At 48.9% G+C, this 17528-nt stretch overlaps 1 protein-coding gene across 3 annotated transcripts in view; it reads left to right on the plus strand.

The window, feature by feature from the left end:
• The first annotated feature begins 933 nt into the window (after nt 1-933).
• IQSEC2 (IQ motif and Sec7 domain ArfGEF 2) overlaps nt 934-17528 on the plus strand; it is a 391434-nt gene continuing 374839 nt past the window's right edge. For all 3 annotated transcript variants that reach the window (XM_077478817.1, XM_077478823.1, XM_077478822.1), the window contains exon 1: nt 934-1500. In XM_077478817.1, coding sequence (XP_077334943.1) covers nt 1067-1500 — 434 coding nt within the window. In that variant the 5' untranslated portion in view covers nt 934-1066. The remainder of the gene's footprint in view (nt 1501-17528) is intronic.

Consider the following 17528-nt stretch of genomic DNA (forward strand, 5'->3'; position numbering starts at 1 on the left):
AATAAAAAAAATAATGTTAAAAATGCCATTTTGTAAATGCTATAACTTTTGCGCAAACCAATCAATATAGGCTTATTGAGATTTTTTTTACCAAAAATATGTAGAATATATATTGGCCTAAACTGAGGGAAAATGTTTTTTTTTTATATATTTTTGGGGGATATTTATTATAGCAAAAAGTAAAAATTATTGCTTTTTTTTTTTCAAAATTGCCGCTCTTTTTTTGCTTGTAGCGCAAAAAATAAAAACCGCAGGGGTGATCAAATACCACCAAAAGAAAACTCTATTTGTGGGGGGAAAAGGACAATTTTGTTTGGGTACAGCATCGCACGACCACACAATTGTCAGTTAAAGCGACACAGTGCCGAATCGCAAAAAGTGCTCTGGTCAGGAGGGGGGGTAAATCTTCCCAGGCTGAAGTGGTTAAATGTGCCCTTCTCTCCTTTAAATGGAGGTGCATTTCTCATTGTTTTTCTTCACAGAGTGGACTTGGCCTTTAATGGTGAGGAATGTCTCCAGCAGCCTTGTACCTCTGTCATTGTACAGAACTTTGCTTTATGTGAAGATGTTTTCTGGTCCTCAGTAGCCCCGCCCCCTGCACTGTCCTGACAGGTGTCCATAGGGATGATCCCCACACACAGCATAGCCACGTGCTTCCAGCACAGGTTGCTCGGGCTCTGCTGTTTATGTTCCTGACCTGTCCCGGGCACTCCTCTAGATGGGGAATGATGGGACTTGTAGTCCTCCTCTCTCAGCCCCCATAGGTGTCACTTTTGACAGGTCGGAGGTGGGCGGCACGCGCTAGCCTTCGCCTACACTTCTCCTGATTGGCTGGCCGTCACTCTCCGCTCCCCGCCCACCCCCTCCCAATTGGACGAGCCTCGTCGGTGACGCAGTCCTTCGCCGGCCCGCCCCCCGGCTCCTCCCCTCCTGTCAGTGCGCAGTGACTCTGCAGCAGTCGCCGCGGTAGCTCGTGTCCGCTCCGCCCCCGGCACCTCCAGCACCAGCATGCCTGTCCGCCCGACCTGATCACCCCCCGACCTCCGGCATCCCCACCCTGGCGGCCATGGAAGGGGGAGCCGGCTCGGGCCCCAACCCCGGCGGCCAGGAGTCCCCGAACCGAGCCGTGGAGTACCTGCTGGAGCTCAACAACATCATCGAGAGCCAGCAGAAGCTGCTGGAGACCCAGAGACGCCGCATCGAGGAGCTGGAGGTGCAACTGGACCGAATCAGCCAGGAGAACCGGGAGCTGAGAGAGACCCGACAAGAGCAGCACCGAGCAGACTACCGGGAACCGGGGGGAGGAGGAGGGGGGTGTGCGGGGTACGGCCATCATCACCCCCATCACCATCATCATCATCACCGGGGGGGAGACCCGACCTACTCCACACCTCCCCCACCCCATCACCGGCCCTCCGCCAGACCACACCGAGCCGCCTCCCGCAGCTCCAGCCCCGGACACAGCACCAGCAACAGCCCGGCCACCACCCTGCAGAGGAAGTGAGTATCACCGGGGGACACTGTGGGATCTGGGGAAAGGGGCAGGATGATGATGGGAGTCTGTGGGATGGGGGGGAAGGTGCAAGATGATGATGGGAGTCTGTGGGATGGGGGGGAAGGAGCAGGATGATGATGGGAGGGAAGGGGCAGGCTATGGCATGTTGGTGTTCCTGGGGTATCAGTCCATTGAAGTGATCAGGGGGTAACATTGGGGGGGAGGGGGTAGGTAGTGTGATACTAAAAATAATATATATATATATATATATTATAGTGTATTATAGTGTAATTCTATATTAGCATTGTAGGTGACATCGCTGTGATTGTCCCCCCCCGGTGGTATGTAGGTGGAGGCCGGGCACAGGGAGGGTAGACGGGTAGAGAGGATGGTAGGGGTAGCTCCGATGGACTTGTATGTGGCACGGAGAGGAAGGAAGTCCTTGGCACATGTTGGTGTCGGTGTATAAAGAAGGGACATGCTGGTGTCGGGGGTATAAAGAAGGGACATGTTGGTGTCGGGGGGGGTATAAAGAAGGGACATGTTGGTGTCGGGGGGGTATAAAGAAGGGACATGTTGGTGTCGGGGGGGTATAAAGAAGGGACATGTTGGTGTCGGGGGGGTATAAAGAAGGGACATGTTGGTGTCGGGGGGGTATAAAGAAGGGACATGTTGGTGTCGGGGGGGGTATAAAGAAGGGACATGTTGGTGTCGGGGGGTATAAAGAAGGGACATGTTGGTGTCGGGGGGGGTATAAAGAAGGGACATGTTGGTGTCGGGGGGGGGTATAAAGAAGGGACATGTTGGTGTCGGGGGGGGTATAAAGAAGGGACATGTTGGTGTCGGGGGGGGTATAAAGAAGGGACATGTTGGTGTCGGGGGGGTATAAAGAAGGGACATGTTGGTGTCGGGGGGGGGTATAAAGAAGGGACATGTTGGTTTCGGGGGGGGTATAAAGAAGGGACATGTTGGTGTCGGGGGGGGGGGGGTATAAAGAAGGGACATGTTGGTGTCGGGGGGGTATAAAGAAGGGACATGTTGGTGTCGGGGGGGTATAAAGAAGGGACATGTTGGTGTCGGGGGGGGGGGTATAAAGAAGGGACATGTTGGTGTCGGGGGGGGGGGGTATAAAGAAGGGACATGTTGGTGTCGGGGGGGGGGGTATAAAGAAGGGACATGTTGGTGTCGGGGGGGGGTATAAAGAAGGGACATGTTGGTGTCGGGGGGGGTATAAAGAAGGGACATGTTGGTGTCGGGGGGGTATAAAGAAGGGACATGTTGGTGTCGGGGGGGGGTATAAAGAAGGGACATGTTGGTGTCGGGGGGGGTATAAAGAAGGGACATGTTGGTGTCGGGGGGGGTATAAAGAAGGGACATGTTGGTGTCGGGGGGGGTATAAAGAAGGGACATGTTGGTGTCGGGGGGGGTATAAAGAAGGGACATGTTGGTGTCGGGGGGGGGGTATAAAGAAGGGACATGTTGGTGTCGGGGGGGGTATAAAGAAGGGACATGTTGGTGTCGGGGGGGGGGGGGGTATAAAGAAGGGACATGTTGGTGTCGGGGGGGGGGGGTATAAAGAAGGGACATGTTGGTGTCGGGGGGGGGGGGGTATAAAGAAGGGACATGTTGGTGTCGGGGGGGGGGGGGGTATAAAGAAGGGACATGTTGGTGTCGGGGGGGGGGGGTATAAAGAAGGGACATGTTGGTGTCGGGGGGGGGGGGGGTATAAAGAAGGGACATGTTGGTGTCGGGGGGGGGGGGGGGGTATAAAGAAGGGACATGTTGGTGTCGGGGGGGGGGGGTATAAAGAAGGGACATGTTGGTGTCGGGGGGGGGGGGGTATAAAGAAGGGACATGTTGGTGTCGGGGGGGGGGGGGGGGTATAAAGAAGGGACATGTTGGTGTCGGGGGGGGGGGGGGGTATAAAGAAGGGACATGTTGGTGTCGGGGGGGGGGGGGTATAAAGAAGGGACATGTTGGTGTCGGGGGGGGGGGGGGTATAAAGAAGGGACATGTTGGTGTCGGGGGGGGGGGGGGTATAAAGAAGGGACATGTTGGTGTCGGGGGGTATAAAGAAGGGACATGTTGGTGTGGGGGGTATTGGGAGACGGACGGGCCGTTCTATTACATGTTGGTGTATTTGGCATTATGAGAAGAAATGCCCATTGATGTGATCACAGTATAGGAATAAAGTGATGAGTTTGGTGGGCGGGAGTTATATACTATACTATATTATATTGTATTATATCTCGTCATCAGATGAATGATGTACAAGTGGGGTACTCTGATGGAATTGCATGTGGGATCAGGAGGAAGGGGCGTACTGATGGATGATCATGGGAGTATGTGGGATCAGGAGGAAGGGGCGTACTGATGGATGATGATGGGAGGAAGGGGCACACTGATGGATAATGATGGGAGTATGTGGGATCGGGAGGAAGGGGCATAGTGATGGATGATGATGGGAGTATGTGGGATCGGGAGGAAGGGGCATACTGATGGATGATGATGGGAGTATGTGGGATCGGGAGGAAGGGGCATAGTGATGAATGATGATGGAATGAAGTATTTTCAATGCTTTGTACCATTGCTGACAGCTGCAGTGAAAACGGAAGAGTTGCGGTAGGTATCGGTAATTGGTATTGGCGAGTGCTAAAATAAAGTATCGGTACTCGTCGTAACAAAAAACAAAGTCACGGTGATCCCTGCTGGTTGCCATACGGAGCTGCACCACATTTTGCACTCTCCAGTTTATTAAAGCAGCCCCACAATGACAAGTCATCTGCCTGTATTGCTGGTGTCACTAAATAGACATCCAAGTATTCTTTCCCAACCATGTATCCCCAGAGGAACCTTTTAAAACGATTTTCAGATCTTGGGGAACTATTTCTAACATCAATTAATTGGGAGTCAGTGTAAAAACTGCCCCTTCCATGGGAGGATTGGCGTCCTCTAGTTGTCTTCTCCATATGGTGTTGGTCCTGGAACTCTGCAGGCACCACCAGGGAAGAGGTCAGGTAGGTGCTGCTCAGGGACCCTCTGGAGGAACCCCAGTTGAGGACGACTGCCCATGGAGCTTGTCAACCAGCAAATACGCCATCATTTCTGGTGTTTTAGTTGCCCCTGAGCTGCACAGACCTCGTGAGCTGCTGCTACACTCCCATAGACAAGTAGGAAAGCAGTTGTCTGTGCACATGAGCCTTAGGCTGTGATTTGTGAAGTTGTGCCATTTAGTATGCAAATGGACCAATAGAGGAGCAAGGAGCTGCCTAGAACTTCTGTGGGACCGAAGATTGTTGCACATAGGGAAATGAAATGGTGATGGTACGCTGGGCTCTGGGCGGTGAGCTGTATGAAAAAAGAGATCTTGATGTGGACAGGAGAGTCCCCAGAAAGAACGGAAGGGTCGGCCATTGCTTAAGCCATGGTTGACTCTTCCCTTCTTTGCTTTCTGGGGACTCTCTTGTCCTCATCAAGATCTCTTTTTTTTTTTCATACAGCTCTTTTTGCCACATTGGGCAGGTATCCCGTCTTATTATGATGAACCGGCTGGCACTATACTTATTCGGTGAGGGTGGATTCTAGGACTTGTTTTATGTCTTTCTGGGCGGTGAGCCCCTGGTACACGGGACGCTGGTATTTAGGTACGGTGGAAGTCACCAGATCACCGTCCAGCCCTGCTGCCAGAAGCCTGTAGAACGCTGATAGGCTGACAGCAGCCGTGTCTGAGCGGTATTTACATCCAGGGCAGTTTGTGTCTTAAATCTGTGAGCGCGCTTACGGAGAACATAGAGAAAAAAGGAGTTGCTTCATGTTGGTTTGTGGCCGAGGAAAGGGGAACACAAACATTGAAGTGACAAGTGAGATGTTGTTTGATGGTGTGATATGGTGCAGACAGCACAAGCGGGATGATGTCATACCCAGTATATAGCTATGTATTGGTGTCATTGACAAGTATATTGTATTTAAAGGCGCACTCTACTCAGAATTGTAAATTAGGCCTTGAAATGAAGGCAGGAGGGGGCACGTCCTTCCTCCAGACTCCCCTCCCCCTTTATTGGTAGAAGAAGTAAAACAGATCGGGCTTTAACACAATTCCCAGTGCCCATGTGAGGTGCCCTCTGGATTTGGGCTGCAGTGGATTAGAAATAACTTGGATTAAAGTGAATTTGTCGCTGTTCTGATAACAGGCACCACTTGCTTGCTCAAGCACGTTTTACACACACGGTGTTATTTACTAAAGCAAAATCCACTTTGCACTGCAAAAGTCGCTGTAGATCTGAGGGGGACATGCAAGGAAAATAAAAAAAAAAACAGCATTTTAGCTTACACATGATTGGATGATAAAATCAGCAGAGCTTCCCCTCATTTCAGATCCACCCCTTAGATTTAGAGCGATTGCACTTTTAGTGCAAAGTGGATTTGCCTTTTGTAAATAACCCCCATAGTCAATTTGTCTGTAAAGTGCACCGCTTGCTGCCCAGCATACATGTTTATACAGCCTGGGCAGCGAGTGGTTATATCACAACGATGGCCTCAGCTGCCTGATCACTCTTACAGGACTCGGAAGGCCCCCCCAACCATCGCTGCCCACAGCCGTTCCCGGGCTCTCACCTTCCAACAGGGAGCCGGGTGCCGCTGCAAGCAGTTGGGTCGGCCGCCCACAGAGGAAATGGAGGAACATCTGTTCCCTGGTCTCCTCTATAATGAATGAAGCTGGAAGCCCTGAGGATTTCGGGACTTTTGCTTTCGGTGCTGTCATTCCCTGGTTGGTGCAGCTGAGGAAGCATCTGGTCAAACACAAACTGCTTTTTGATCAGATGCTTTGAAGGTCGGGGGAGATATCAGGAATCTAATAGACCCCTGATGTTTCAATAAAGAGTACCTGTCGCTGCCCAAAGCTATCACAAGGAGCTTGTTTACCCTTTTGTGACAACATGGGATAAAATGTGTAAAAATAATGTAATGGCACTTCCGTTCTCCCGTGCTCACACACAAATGCAAACACGCGCGAAGGTCCGGCACACATATGTAAACAATGATTGCACCACGTGAGGTATTGCTGTGAACATTAGAGTGGGGGCAATAATTCTAGCACCAGAGCTCACGTTTAACTAGGGATGCACCGATACCATTTATTTATTTATTTATTTATTTATTTTTTTTAAGCACTTGCCGATTCCAATTATCGATACCTACCACAACTGTTTTGTTTTCACGTCAGCGATGGTACAAAAATGTATTTACAAATGAAATAAATAGATTTTTTTTATTTTTTTTTATTTAGCGCTTTTTTAATGTGAAATGTGTAAATATATGTTAATATATATGTGGAAAAAATTATATATATATATATATATATATATATATATATATATATATATATATATATATATATATATATATATATATATATATATATATATAATGTTTTTTTTTTTTTTTTTTTTTTTTTTACTGCTCCAATTACTGGACTTCTTTAACACTGGGGAGACCCACTGACAGGTCAAAGAACCAAGCCTGAAAGTATCGGCTTCAGGTATTGGTGCATTTTCACGAGTACCGATACTTGTGAAAATACTCGTTATCAGCACCGATACCGATACTAGTATCAGTGCAACCCTACATTTAACTCTAGACTAATAAAATGTAAAACTGTAACTGTTTTAAAAGGTCGCCTTTCGACAATTATAACTACTGTAGTTTGGAACTATTTTTAAATCTTGACATGTTTGGTATCTATTTACTTGACGTAAAATCATCTTTTATATTTTGCCAAAAAATTGCATGTTTGTGTGTGCAAAATTTTTTTCCTCTGAAAATTGCTGTTTGATAAATGTGGTGTCTGCAAATATTGTGTGAAAGAACAAATGCAACAGCCACCTTTTTATTCTCTGGGGCCTCTGAATTTAAAATATACAATGTTTGGGGGGGTTCTAAGTAATTTTCTAGCAAATTTGAACATGTATGTGAAAAATTTAAAAACTGTTCCAGTAGGTAAGCATTTGAAGTAAACTTGTTGCCACAGGGTACATATAAACCGTCCCCAGCCTGGAAAAGAATGTAGTTTCCGAGGGCCTGTGTCTTCAAACGCAGCTGCTTTAACCACTTTCTGTCCGGCCTATAGCAGAATGACGCCCGGGAATTGATTCAGTTATCCTGACTGGGCGTCATATGACGTCCTGCAGGTTCACAGCCACCGCCCACCTGCGGGGTCGTGCATCACGGCGATCGGTGGTGCAGTGTGTCAGTCTGACACACCGCTACACCGATCTTGGTAAAGAGCCTCCAGCGGAGACTCTTTATCATGTGTTCAGCTGTGTCCAATCACAGCCGACCACGATGCAAACAGGAAGAGCTGTTGATCGGCTTTTCCTCACTGACAGGCGCAAGTAGAGCCGATCGGCAGCTCTCCTGACGAGGGGTCTGTGCTGATTGATTATAAGTGCAGTACCCCCTTGGATGCCCACACTGGACCACCGGGGAAGGGGGCAACATGTGGATGGCCAGTTACGTCCCCCATGGCCATCCACATGAATGCCCAATCTATGCCAATCAGTGCACACAAATGCGCACTGACTGGCACCATTATGGAACAAATTCAGTGATGCCCAGCAATGTCGCCTATCAGTGCCCACCTTTCGGTGCCACCTTATCAGTGCCCATCAGTGCAGGAGCAGTATTGGACACACCCGGAAGCGGAATACCTGCAGCGGCGACTGGGAGAATAAGTATAGATGCTCATCTTTCATAGGCTGGGAATAGTTTTGGTGCCTATTGGATTGTGTACTGTGTGTCATCCTCCTTCTAATAATTCAAGTCTTAAAGAGGAAGTAAACTGTAAGGTTAATTATTACGGCACGGGTGGCTGTTCCTTCAGAACGCATGTGTCAATGCCGTCATCCGCTGCATATACAGTAAATATCTCCTAAACGGTGCAAGTTAGATATTTACAGTACCTATAGGTAAGCCTTATTAATGGATGGGAGTTTACAACCGCTTTACATACTCACTGACCAAAATGGCAAGTGGATGTCTGTGGCTGGAATAGCCAAACAATGTTCGCTTTGAGGGAAGTTAAAGCAGATGTAAACCCTCTCCAATACCCAATTAATTGAACAGCCTCAGAATGATGCACAGAGATGAAACAAATCTCCCTACATAAGTTTTACATATATATCTGCTGTCTCCAGCTTTATATACTGTTTAGAAAGTGCGCCCTGTGTTAGAATTTTCTTTTACTGTTCCAGTAGGAGGAGAGGAGTCTTGCCATACACTGTGAGACAGCTGATTGGAGGAAAGGCACACCCCCCCCCCCCCCCCCCACTCCTCATAGGTACAGACTTGCAGAGCTGTGCTCTAAATGGACCAGCTCTTTGCTAATCCACCCTGACACAAATTTCGGGCTGGTTTTCTCACAGTTGACAGAGAACTTGTCAGAAGTCCTCATGCTGATAACAGAAGATCAGAGCAGGAGAAAGCCACAGGACTTGGGGCTTTAAAGAGAGATAAGAAAACACTGCAGGTGTATGTGCTGGTGTCATATCCAGCTGAAATTTCATGACTCAGGTTTTCCTCCACTTTAAGTGAAATGTCTGGGGTTAGCACTGCTGCAGTGTTTGCTGGGATAATAGACTCTTTGTGGCTGGTTTCCTTTGGATTGAATAACCTTTTAGATGACACATTGATGTAAGATTTCGCATGCACAGTGTATTCTGATGCGCACGGATCATACCAGGCAGTGATGTGTTTGTCCAGATTATTGGAAAGGATAAGATTAGGACTCCAGTGTCAGATTTTCATTCATTTTCTTTTGGCAGGGGAGAGGTCAGGCTGATGATGTAATTACACCCATTACTGGGGTTCTGCAGTTTGTACCTATAAAATGGCAATAGATTATTATTTGTTTGTTTTTTTAATTTTTTTTTATGACCTTCCTGTGCATGCGTACCACCGTGCCCCTATTAATTTCTGGGCTAGTCTCATGGTGGCACTTGGCAGAGTACAGCTCATCCATAGGAATGAAGAGGCCCACAGCACACATGCTCAGTAAAAAGAGGACCTGATGAGGATGTTTGTGTTGCAATAGCTGTGCGATGCTGGGCAGGGCGGCAGAGTGAGGATCGCTGGATCCAGGAAGAAGGGAAGCCATTGGCCAGATGGGCTGCAATCAGGGGAATTCAAAGACGGCTAACTATAACAAAGGTAGAACAGACAGGCTCACTTGTAGAATTTTAAATTTCCGTAATGTTTAGGCAGCATTACCATTTTCAGATGTTATAACACATCTTAATTTTTTGATTTCAGACCACTTTAATAATTAAAAATTAAAGTCCAGCTCCAGACAAAAAAAAAATCCCCATGCAGTGGGGCTGTGCCCACGCTGCAAGGTGTAATTGTTCATTTATGCCTAGGGTAACAACAAAAGGAGATGTACTTACCCGATCCCCTGCTCCACTCCGCAGCTTGTGCACCCCTGCGCGCTAGGTTTCTGATGTCGTCAAAACCAGTGCAGGGTCCACAGCCGGGGCGTGGGGGATCAGATAAAGCCAGCCATAAGGCCCCTTTCACACTGGGGCAGTGGTTGCATCGGCGGTATTTTTAGCGGCGCTTTACCATCAATTTTGCTGCACTATTTGGCCGCTAGCGGGGCACTTTTACCCCCCCCCCCCCGCTAGCAGCTGAAAAAGGGTTAAAACCAAGCGAGAAAGGGTTAAAACTACCCAGGAAGCACTGCTACAGCAGTGCTTTGCCGGTGCTATAGTCGCGCTGCCCATGGATTTCAATGGGCAGGAGTAGTAGAGGAGCGGTATACTCACCGCTCCAAAGATGCTGCTAGCAGGACTTTTTTTTGCATCCTGCCAGCGCACCGCTCCAGTGTGAAAGCCACGGGCTCTCACATTGGAGAGATAGGGGTGGTTCTTTCAGGGCGCTTTGCAGGCGCTATTTTTAGCACTGTAGCACCTGCAAAGCGCCTCAGTGTGAAAGGGGTCTAAATGGATCGAAATATGGCCGCTTCAGGAGGGACAATCTGTGAGCAGGCTGATTGTACCCAAGTTGATTAACCTGGGTACAACCAGCCTGGTGTCTTTTTTTTTTTCTGCCCCCAGTGGGCAGAACACAATAGCGCTGCAGGAGGGATTCCCTCAATTAACACAGTCAGTGATTTTCTTTCTTTACACCTGTGGTAGGAGGAAAGTAAAATTCAATAGTCTATGGGCTGCTTAAGTAAAACTGTTTTTCCTCTCCCCTAGACATGCAAGGTGGTCTCTGGTGCCTATTTTTTACCTTTTTTTTTTCTTGCACACTGACAAATGCTGTTTTTCCAGATCAGGTGCACGATCCCTGTGTCCATACATCCCCCGCAGTACAGCATTGGACTAAGCAGCCTGTCAGCGGTCCCCAGCAATGTCACATTATTGAGTGGGAGGTTGCAACAGAGCTGGTCCATAGTCCCAGGTGATATTTTGGTGGCAATGGCATCCGTTGAAATGTGGAGGGATGGGTACTAAGGTTCATTGTAAGTGCCAAGCAATGGGGGAAGATGGCGCTGTCTTGGGTTCCAATTCCCATAGGTGCATCGAATGGAAATTTTGGTACCGACACTGAAAATTCAGGATGCACTTGGCCAAAACCAGAAATTCATTTTTTTTTGTTTATTTTAAAAACCTATATTTATTTTTATATGTTTTTATTTATATTTGACATTTTAATTATTCTAATGAATTTAAGTGAAGATAAATTTGTCAGCCATTATCAGCACCTTTTAGAAAAGCGTCCCTTTAAACTCTATGTATTACTTCACACTGGTCCATTGCTCTTCCTATGTGGTGGTAATAATCTTACTCGCTTCATTTTTGGTCCATTAAAAAAACTGCACCAAAAACGCACCTCTGTTGAAATGCATCAATAATGCACCCGTGTTTTGGTTTTGATGTGGTTTTTAAGTCACGTGACCTATAAAAACCACCATAAGCACAGTATAATCGTGACAAATTCACGTGCGCTTTTGATGCCATTTTCGGCACCTTTTTCTCTATCAGCAAAATGCTGAAAACACAATTTTCTGCAGCTAAAACTCCAGTGCATTCCTTCTAATCCCTGATTCTTTTATGATTAATAACAAGACCCTCTGTACCTAGAAGTAACCAGGTTCGTCCTTTTTTTTTTTTTTTTTTTTTTTTTTTGTATTGGAAAAGGTAGATTTCATTTGGCAACTGTCAGCAACACCAATAGTTCATATTTCAGACCCTTTCACAAATGATGCCTAGAATAGGGATTATTGATTAGGGAGTGTGCCAGATGCAGAACATGCCAACAAGTGATGTTCTGGCATTAGGCGAGGCTTTCTGTGTTCATTGTTTGTGATAATGGCAACGACTAATGAAGAATATGAGTGTGTGTGGCCTAAGGCTGATAATGACAAATGCTAATTGCTTTAGTGATTCTGGGGTACTGTGCTTGGCATTTAAGATTGCAGTGACTTGTGTAGGTGGTACGTGCCTCATGTTGATAAAGACATGATGTTAAGCTACTTGGCAGTGGGAGACTGGTGAGGGGTTGTGCATTTAACATAGCAAAATAACTTGCAATAAAAAAATCCCTGGCGGATCTAAATGTGTGGAAGGTTTCCAAGCTAAATAATTTACTGCAACATCCTAATAATAGGACTTTGCAAGGTCAAGGTGTCTACTTTGTAGTCCTACTCCTACCTTCAAAGCAGAGGTGGAAAATTTAAAGATAATGTCCATGTGGACTGGATATTTTAGTGGTGGGTGGACCGTGGTGGGCTAAGTCACCCCCTGGCTTTTTTTGCCTTTGGAGCTCAGAGATCTGTTCTTACATTGGAATGTCTTGCCTTTTCCTCCTTTACTGGAGGTAGATCATGTTATAATTACCAAGGTGGCTGAACAGATCTAGAATCCAGCAGCAGGTAATGTTCTGCCAGAACTGGGATCTAGATGCATGTAACTCACTGCCGGAACTAGGGTCTGGATGCAGGGAACGTTCTGCCAGAACTGGGATCTAGATGCATGTAACGCACTGCCAGAACTGGGATCTAGATGCAGGGAACGCACTGCCAGAACTGGGATCTAGATGCAGGGAACGCACTGCCAGAACTGGGATCTAGATGCATGTAACGCACTGCCAGAACTGGGATCTAGATGCAGGGAACGCTCTGCCAGAACTGGGATCTAGATGCAGGGAACACTCTGCCAGAACTGGGATCTAGATGCAGGGAACACACTGCCAGAACTGAGATCTAGATGCAGGGAACGCTCTGCCAGAACTGGGATCTAGATGCAGGGAACGCACTGCCAGAACTGAGATCTAGATGCAGGGAACGCTCTGCCAGAACTGGGATCTAGATGCAGGGAACGCACTGCCAGAACTGGGATCTAGATGCATGTAACGCACTGCCAGAACTGGGATCTAGATGCAGGGAACGCTCTGCCAGAACTGGGATCTAGATGCAGGGAACACTCTGCCAGAACTGGGATCTAGATGCAGGGAACACACTGCCAGAACTGAGATCTAGATGCAGGGAACGCTCTGCCAGAACTGGGATCTAGATGCAGGGAACGCACTGCCAGAACTGAGATCTAGATGCAGGGAACGCTCTGCCAGAACTGAGATCTAGATGCAGGGAACGCACTGCCAGAACTGAGATCTAGATGCAGGGAACGCTCTGCCAGAACTGGGATCTAGATGCAGGGAACGCACTGCCAGAACTGAGATCTAGATGCAGGGAACGCTCTGCCAGAACTGAGATCTAGATGCAGGGAACGCACTGCCAGAACTGAGATCTAGATGCAGGGAACGCTCTGCCAGAACTGGGATCTAGATGCAGGGAACGCACTGCCAGAACTGGGATCTAGATGCAGGGAACGCATTGCCAGAACTGGGATCTAGATGCAGGGAACGCACTGCCAGAAGTGGGATCTAGATGTAGGGAACGCTCTGCCAGAACTGGGATCTAGATGCAGGAAACGCTCTGCCAGAACTGGGATCTAGATGCAGGGAACGCTCTGCCAGAACTGGGATCTAGATGCAGGGAACGCTCTGCCAGAACTGGGATCTAGATGCAGGGAACGCACTGCCAGAACTGGGATCTAGATGCAGGGAACGCACTGCCAGAACTGGGATCTAGATGCAGGGAACGCACTGCCAGAAGTGGGATCTAGATGCAGGGAACGCACTGCCAGAAGTGGGATCTAGATGCAGGGAGTTCAGCTTTACTACACTACACTTTCATGGGGGGAAAAAAATAGCACCTAAAGTAATAGTGTATAGCAGGGGTTGGCAACCCCGGGAACTGGTGCCACAAGGAGCATTCGAAGCCTCTTTTGCCAGCACTTGCCTCCTTCCCCATCGGCAGAGCAGCGCAGGGAAGTGTCAGTGAGACAGGGATGCATTCCAATTTCAGCATTCCCCATGCCACACCTGCACTGGGGGAAGGGGGGCACTGCGCCCCCACACAGTGTAAAAGATGGGAAACATTGTTTGGTTCTCCAACTTTACTGTAGCTGCGATCTTCAGCTTTTGTGATGGGGAAGAGATTGGGTGAAGTTCTGCTGGGGGGGGGGGGGGAGGGGGTCCCTGTTTCCAGAAGGAGGACTGTCATTGGCCACTGCTAAAGCCACTCGCAGTCCTGCTAGCCCCGCCCACCATCTGGGAGGAAGATGACTCGCTTGGTTGCCACTACCAATCTCAGAAAGAATGGTTTTCTCAATCACAGTGAAATCCCATCGGGTGACAGTTTGTGGAATTACTGTTGAGCTTCTGGGAGCTTTGTTGAAATGATTCCTGAACCTTTGCATCACTTACTACTGAACCCCCGGCACTCTGTGTCCCTTACTACTGAACCCCGGCACTCTGTGTCCCTTACTACTGAACCCCGGCACTCTGTGTCCCTTACTACTGAACCCCGGCACTCTGTGTCCCTTACTACTGAACCCCGGCACTCTGTGTCCCTTACTACTGAACCCCGGCACTCTGTGTCCCTTACTACTGAACCCCGGCACTCTGTGTCCCTTACTACTGAACCCCGGCACTCTGTGTCCCTTACTACTGAACCCCGGCACTCTGTGTCCCTTACTACTGAACCCCGGCACTCTGTGTCCCTTACTACTGAACCCCGGCACTCGGTGTCCCTTTAAGTCACAACCAGTATTCAGTGCAATGAAAATCGCACCCAACTTTTGCTACGGCGCCAAGCGCCACACTTTTTTTCAGCTGCAGGGCATGACTTATGATCCTGGACACAGACTCGCTGCTTTCAGAAAATACCCCTGACCTGATCTCCTCATTGCGCATCCATTCCAGCTGCTTGTATGTGACATCCCATACATCCCATACAAGCAGGTGGGCTGGATGCGAGCATTGGATCAGCAGGATGAGTGTGCCGGGACAGGTAAGTGTCTCATCTCTTCTTCCTTTCACTACTCTGCATATCACAGATGAGAAGCAGTGGAGTAGATGAGCAGAAGACTACAGCAGTGGGAAAAATGAGCAGGAGGGGTTCAGAAGTGGGACAGATGTGCAGGGGGGTACAGTGGTGGAAGAGATGAGAAGGGGGGGGGTTCAGCAGTGGGACAGAAGAGCAGGGGGGTTCAGTGTTGGATCAGATAAGCAAGGGGGTAGATCAGTGGGACAGATGAGCAGGGAGTTACAGAGGTGGGACAGGAGACCAAGAGGGTACAGAGGTGACAGATGGACAGGAGGTACATTGGTGGGGCAGATAAGAAAGCGGATTACAGTGGTGGGATATATGAGCAGATGAGTTCAGTGTTAGGACAGAAGAGCATGGGGGATATGACAGCGGAGTAGATGTGAAGGGAGGTACATATGTGAGACTGATAAGCAGGGGGTTACAATGGTGGGGCAGAGGAAAAGGGTGTGTACAGAGGTGGGGCAGATGTGCAGAAGAGAAAGGAGGTACATCCGTGTAACACATGAGCAGGGAGTTAGTGTTGGGGAAGATGAGTCAGTGGTGAGACAGAAGTGAATGGATGTACAGGGGGTTACAGTGGTGGGACAGCTGAGAAAGGGGGTTACAATGGTGGAGCAGATGAGAAGATTCAGCGGTAAAACAGAAGAGCATGGGGGTACGGCGGTGGATGTGCAGGAAGGTACAGTGGTGGGAGAGAACGGGGTTACAGTGGGGGGGGGGCGTAAGAGCAGGGGGAACAGTGGTGGGACAGGTGAGAGGGGGTTACAGTGGTGGGGCAGATGAGAAGATAAGTTTAGGACAGATGAGGAGAAGATTCAGTGGTGAGACAGAAGAGCATGGGGGTTCGGCGGTGGATGTGCAGGGAAGTACACTGGTGGGGCAGATGAGCAGGGGGTTACAGTGGTGAGACAGAGAAGCAGGGTGGTACAGTGGTTGGGGTAGATGTGCAGAGGGTTACAGTGGTTGGGGTAATTGTGCAGGGGGTTACAGTGGTAGGGTAGATGAGAAAGGTGGTACAGTGGTGTGGGGCAGATGAGCAGAGGGTTACAGTGGTGTGGGGCAGATGAGCAGAGGGTTACAGTGGTGTGGGGCAGATGAGCAGAGGGTTACAGTGGTGGGGCAGATGAGCAGAGGGTTACAGTGGTGGGGCAGATGAACAGAGGGTTACAGTGGTGGGGCAGATGAACAGAGGGTTACAGTGGTGGGGCAGATGAACAGAGGGTTACAGTGGTGGGGCAGATGAGCAGAGGGTTACAGTGGTGGGGCAGATGAGCAGAGGGTTACAGTGGTGGGGCAGATGAGCAGAGGGTTACAGTGGTGGGGCAGATGAGCAGAGGGTTACAGTGGTGGGGCAGATGAGCAGAGGGTTACAGTGGTGGGGCAGATGAGCAGAGGGTTACAGTGGTGGGGCAGATGAGCAGAGGGTTACAGTGGTGGGGCAGATGAGCAGAGGGTTACAGTGGTGGGGCAGATGAGCAGAGGTTTACAGTGGTGGGGCAGATGAGCAGAGGGTTACAGTGGTGGGGCAGATGAGCAGAGGGTTACAGTGGTGGGGCAGATGAACAGAGGGTTACAGTGGTGGGGCAGATGAACAGAGGGTTACAGTGGTGGGGCAGATGAACAGAGGGTTACAGTGGTGGGGCAGATGAACAGAGGGTTACAGTGGTGGGGCAGATGAACAGAGGATTACAGTGGTGGGGCAGATGAACAGAGGGTTACAGTGGTGGGGCAGATGAGCAGAGGGTTACAGTGGTGGGGCAGATGAACAGAGGGTTACAGTGGTGGGGCAGATGAGCAGGTGTGAAGGTGCATGAATTGGAATTGGGGGTGATCTGAGGTGTGAAGGTGCAGGATGTTAACATGTTTCTCACTACTAAAGTAGTTTACAGCATTTACTTTATTAAAAATCCTTTTTGTGATTGAGAGTGTGACTTTGAGATTTCTTGGTTATAAAATCGGCACGCTCAATTTCTTTGAAAACATTTTTCAGCAAACCCTGCTCAAAAGGTTGGCTACTCCTGGTGTATAGTATACAGTTGTGACACAAGTCATATTGTAATGACCTTTCCCTTTCAATCTGCAGCTCTGTAATTTTCTGTAAAATGTAATATGGCTACCTGCAGGCGTTCTGTATACAGATGGTGTACAGAAGGCCCCCAGAAATGTATTTCCTGCTCGTGTGATTGGCTCACTGATTTTCCCAGACGTCTACACTAAGGCTGGGTTCACACTGCTGCGGGGGGAGATCCGGATGTGATTCGCACCGCAAATCACATCCGATCTCCGTAGCGATGCGAGTACAGCCATACAGATAGTATGGCTGAATTCGCATCGCTCCCGCAGCAAACTCGCACTGGACCCTTTTTTTGGTCCGCAACAGAATCGGATCGCATGGGGGTTCACACCATGCGATCCGATTCCTGTGCGAGTCGGCAGATCGCACTGCGATATGCGGACGGATCTGGGGGTGTCATTAACATATCATTGACACTCCCAGCCGTCCGCATAGGGCAGTGTGAACTGCCGGCGGGAGTAATGCGATGCGGGAAAACGCCGCGGATTCGCGGCATTCCCGCATCG

Source organism: Lithobates pipiens, unplaced genomic scaffold (assembly GCF_037356315.1).
Source record: "Lithobates pipiens isolate NorthernLeopardFrog02 unplaced genomic scaffold, aLitPip1_a1.2 Scaffold_1, whole genome shotgun sequence".
NCBI classification, from domain to species: Eukaryota; Metazoa; Chordata; class Amphibia; order Anura; family Ranidae; genus Lithobates; species Lithobates pipiens.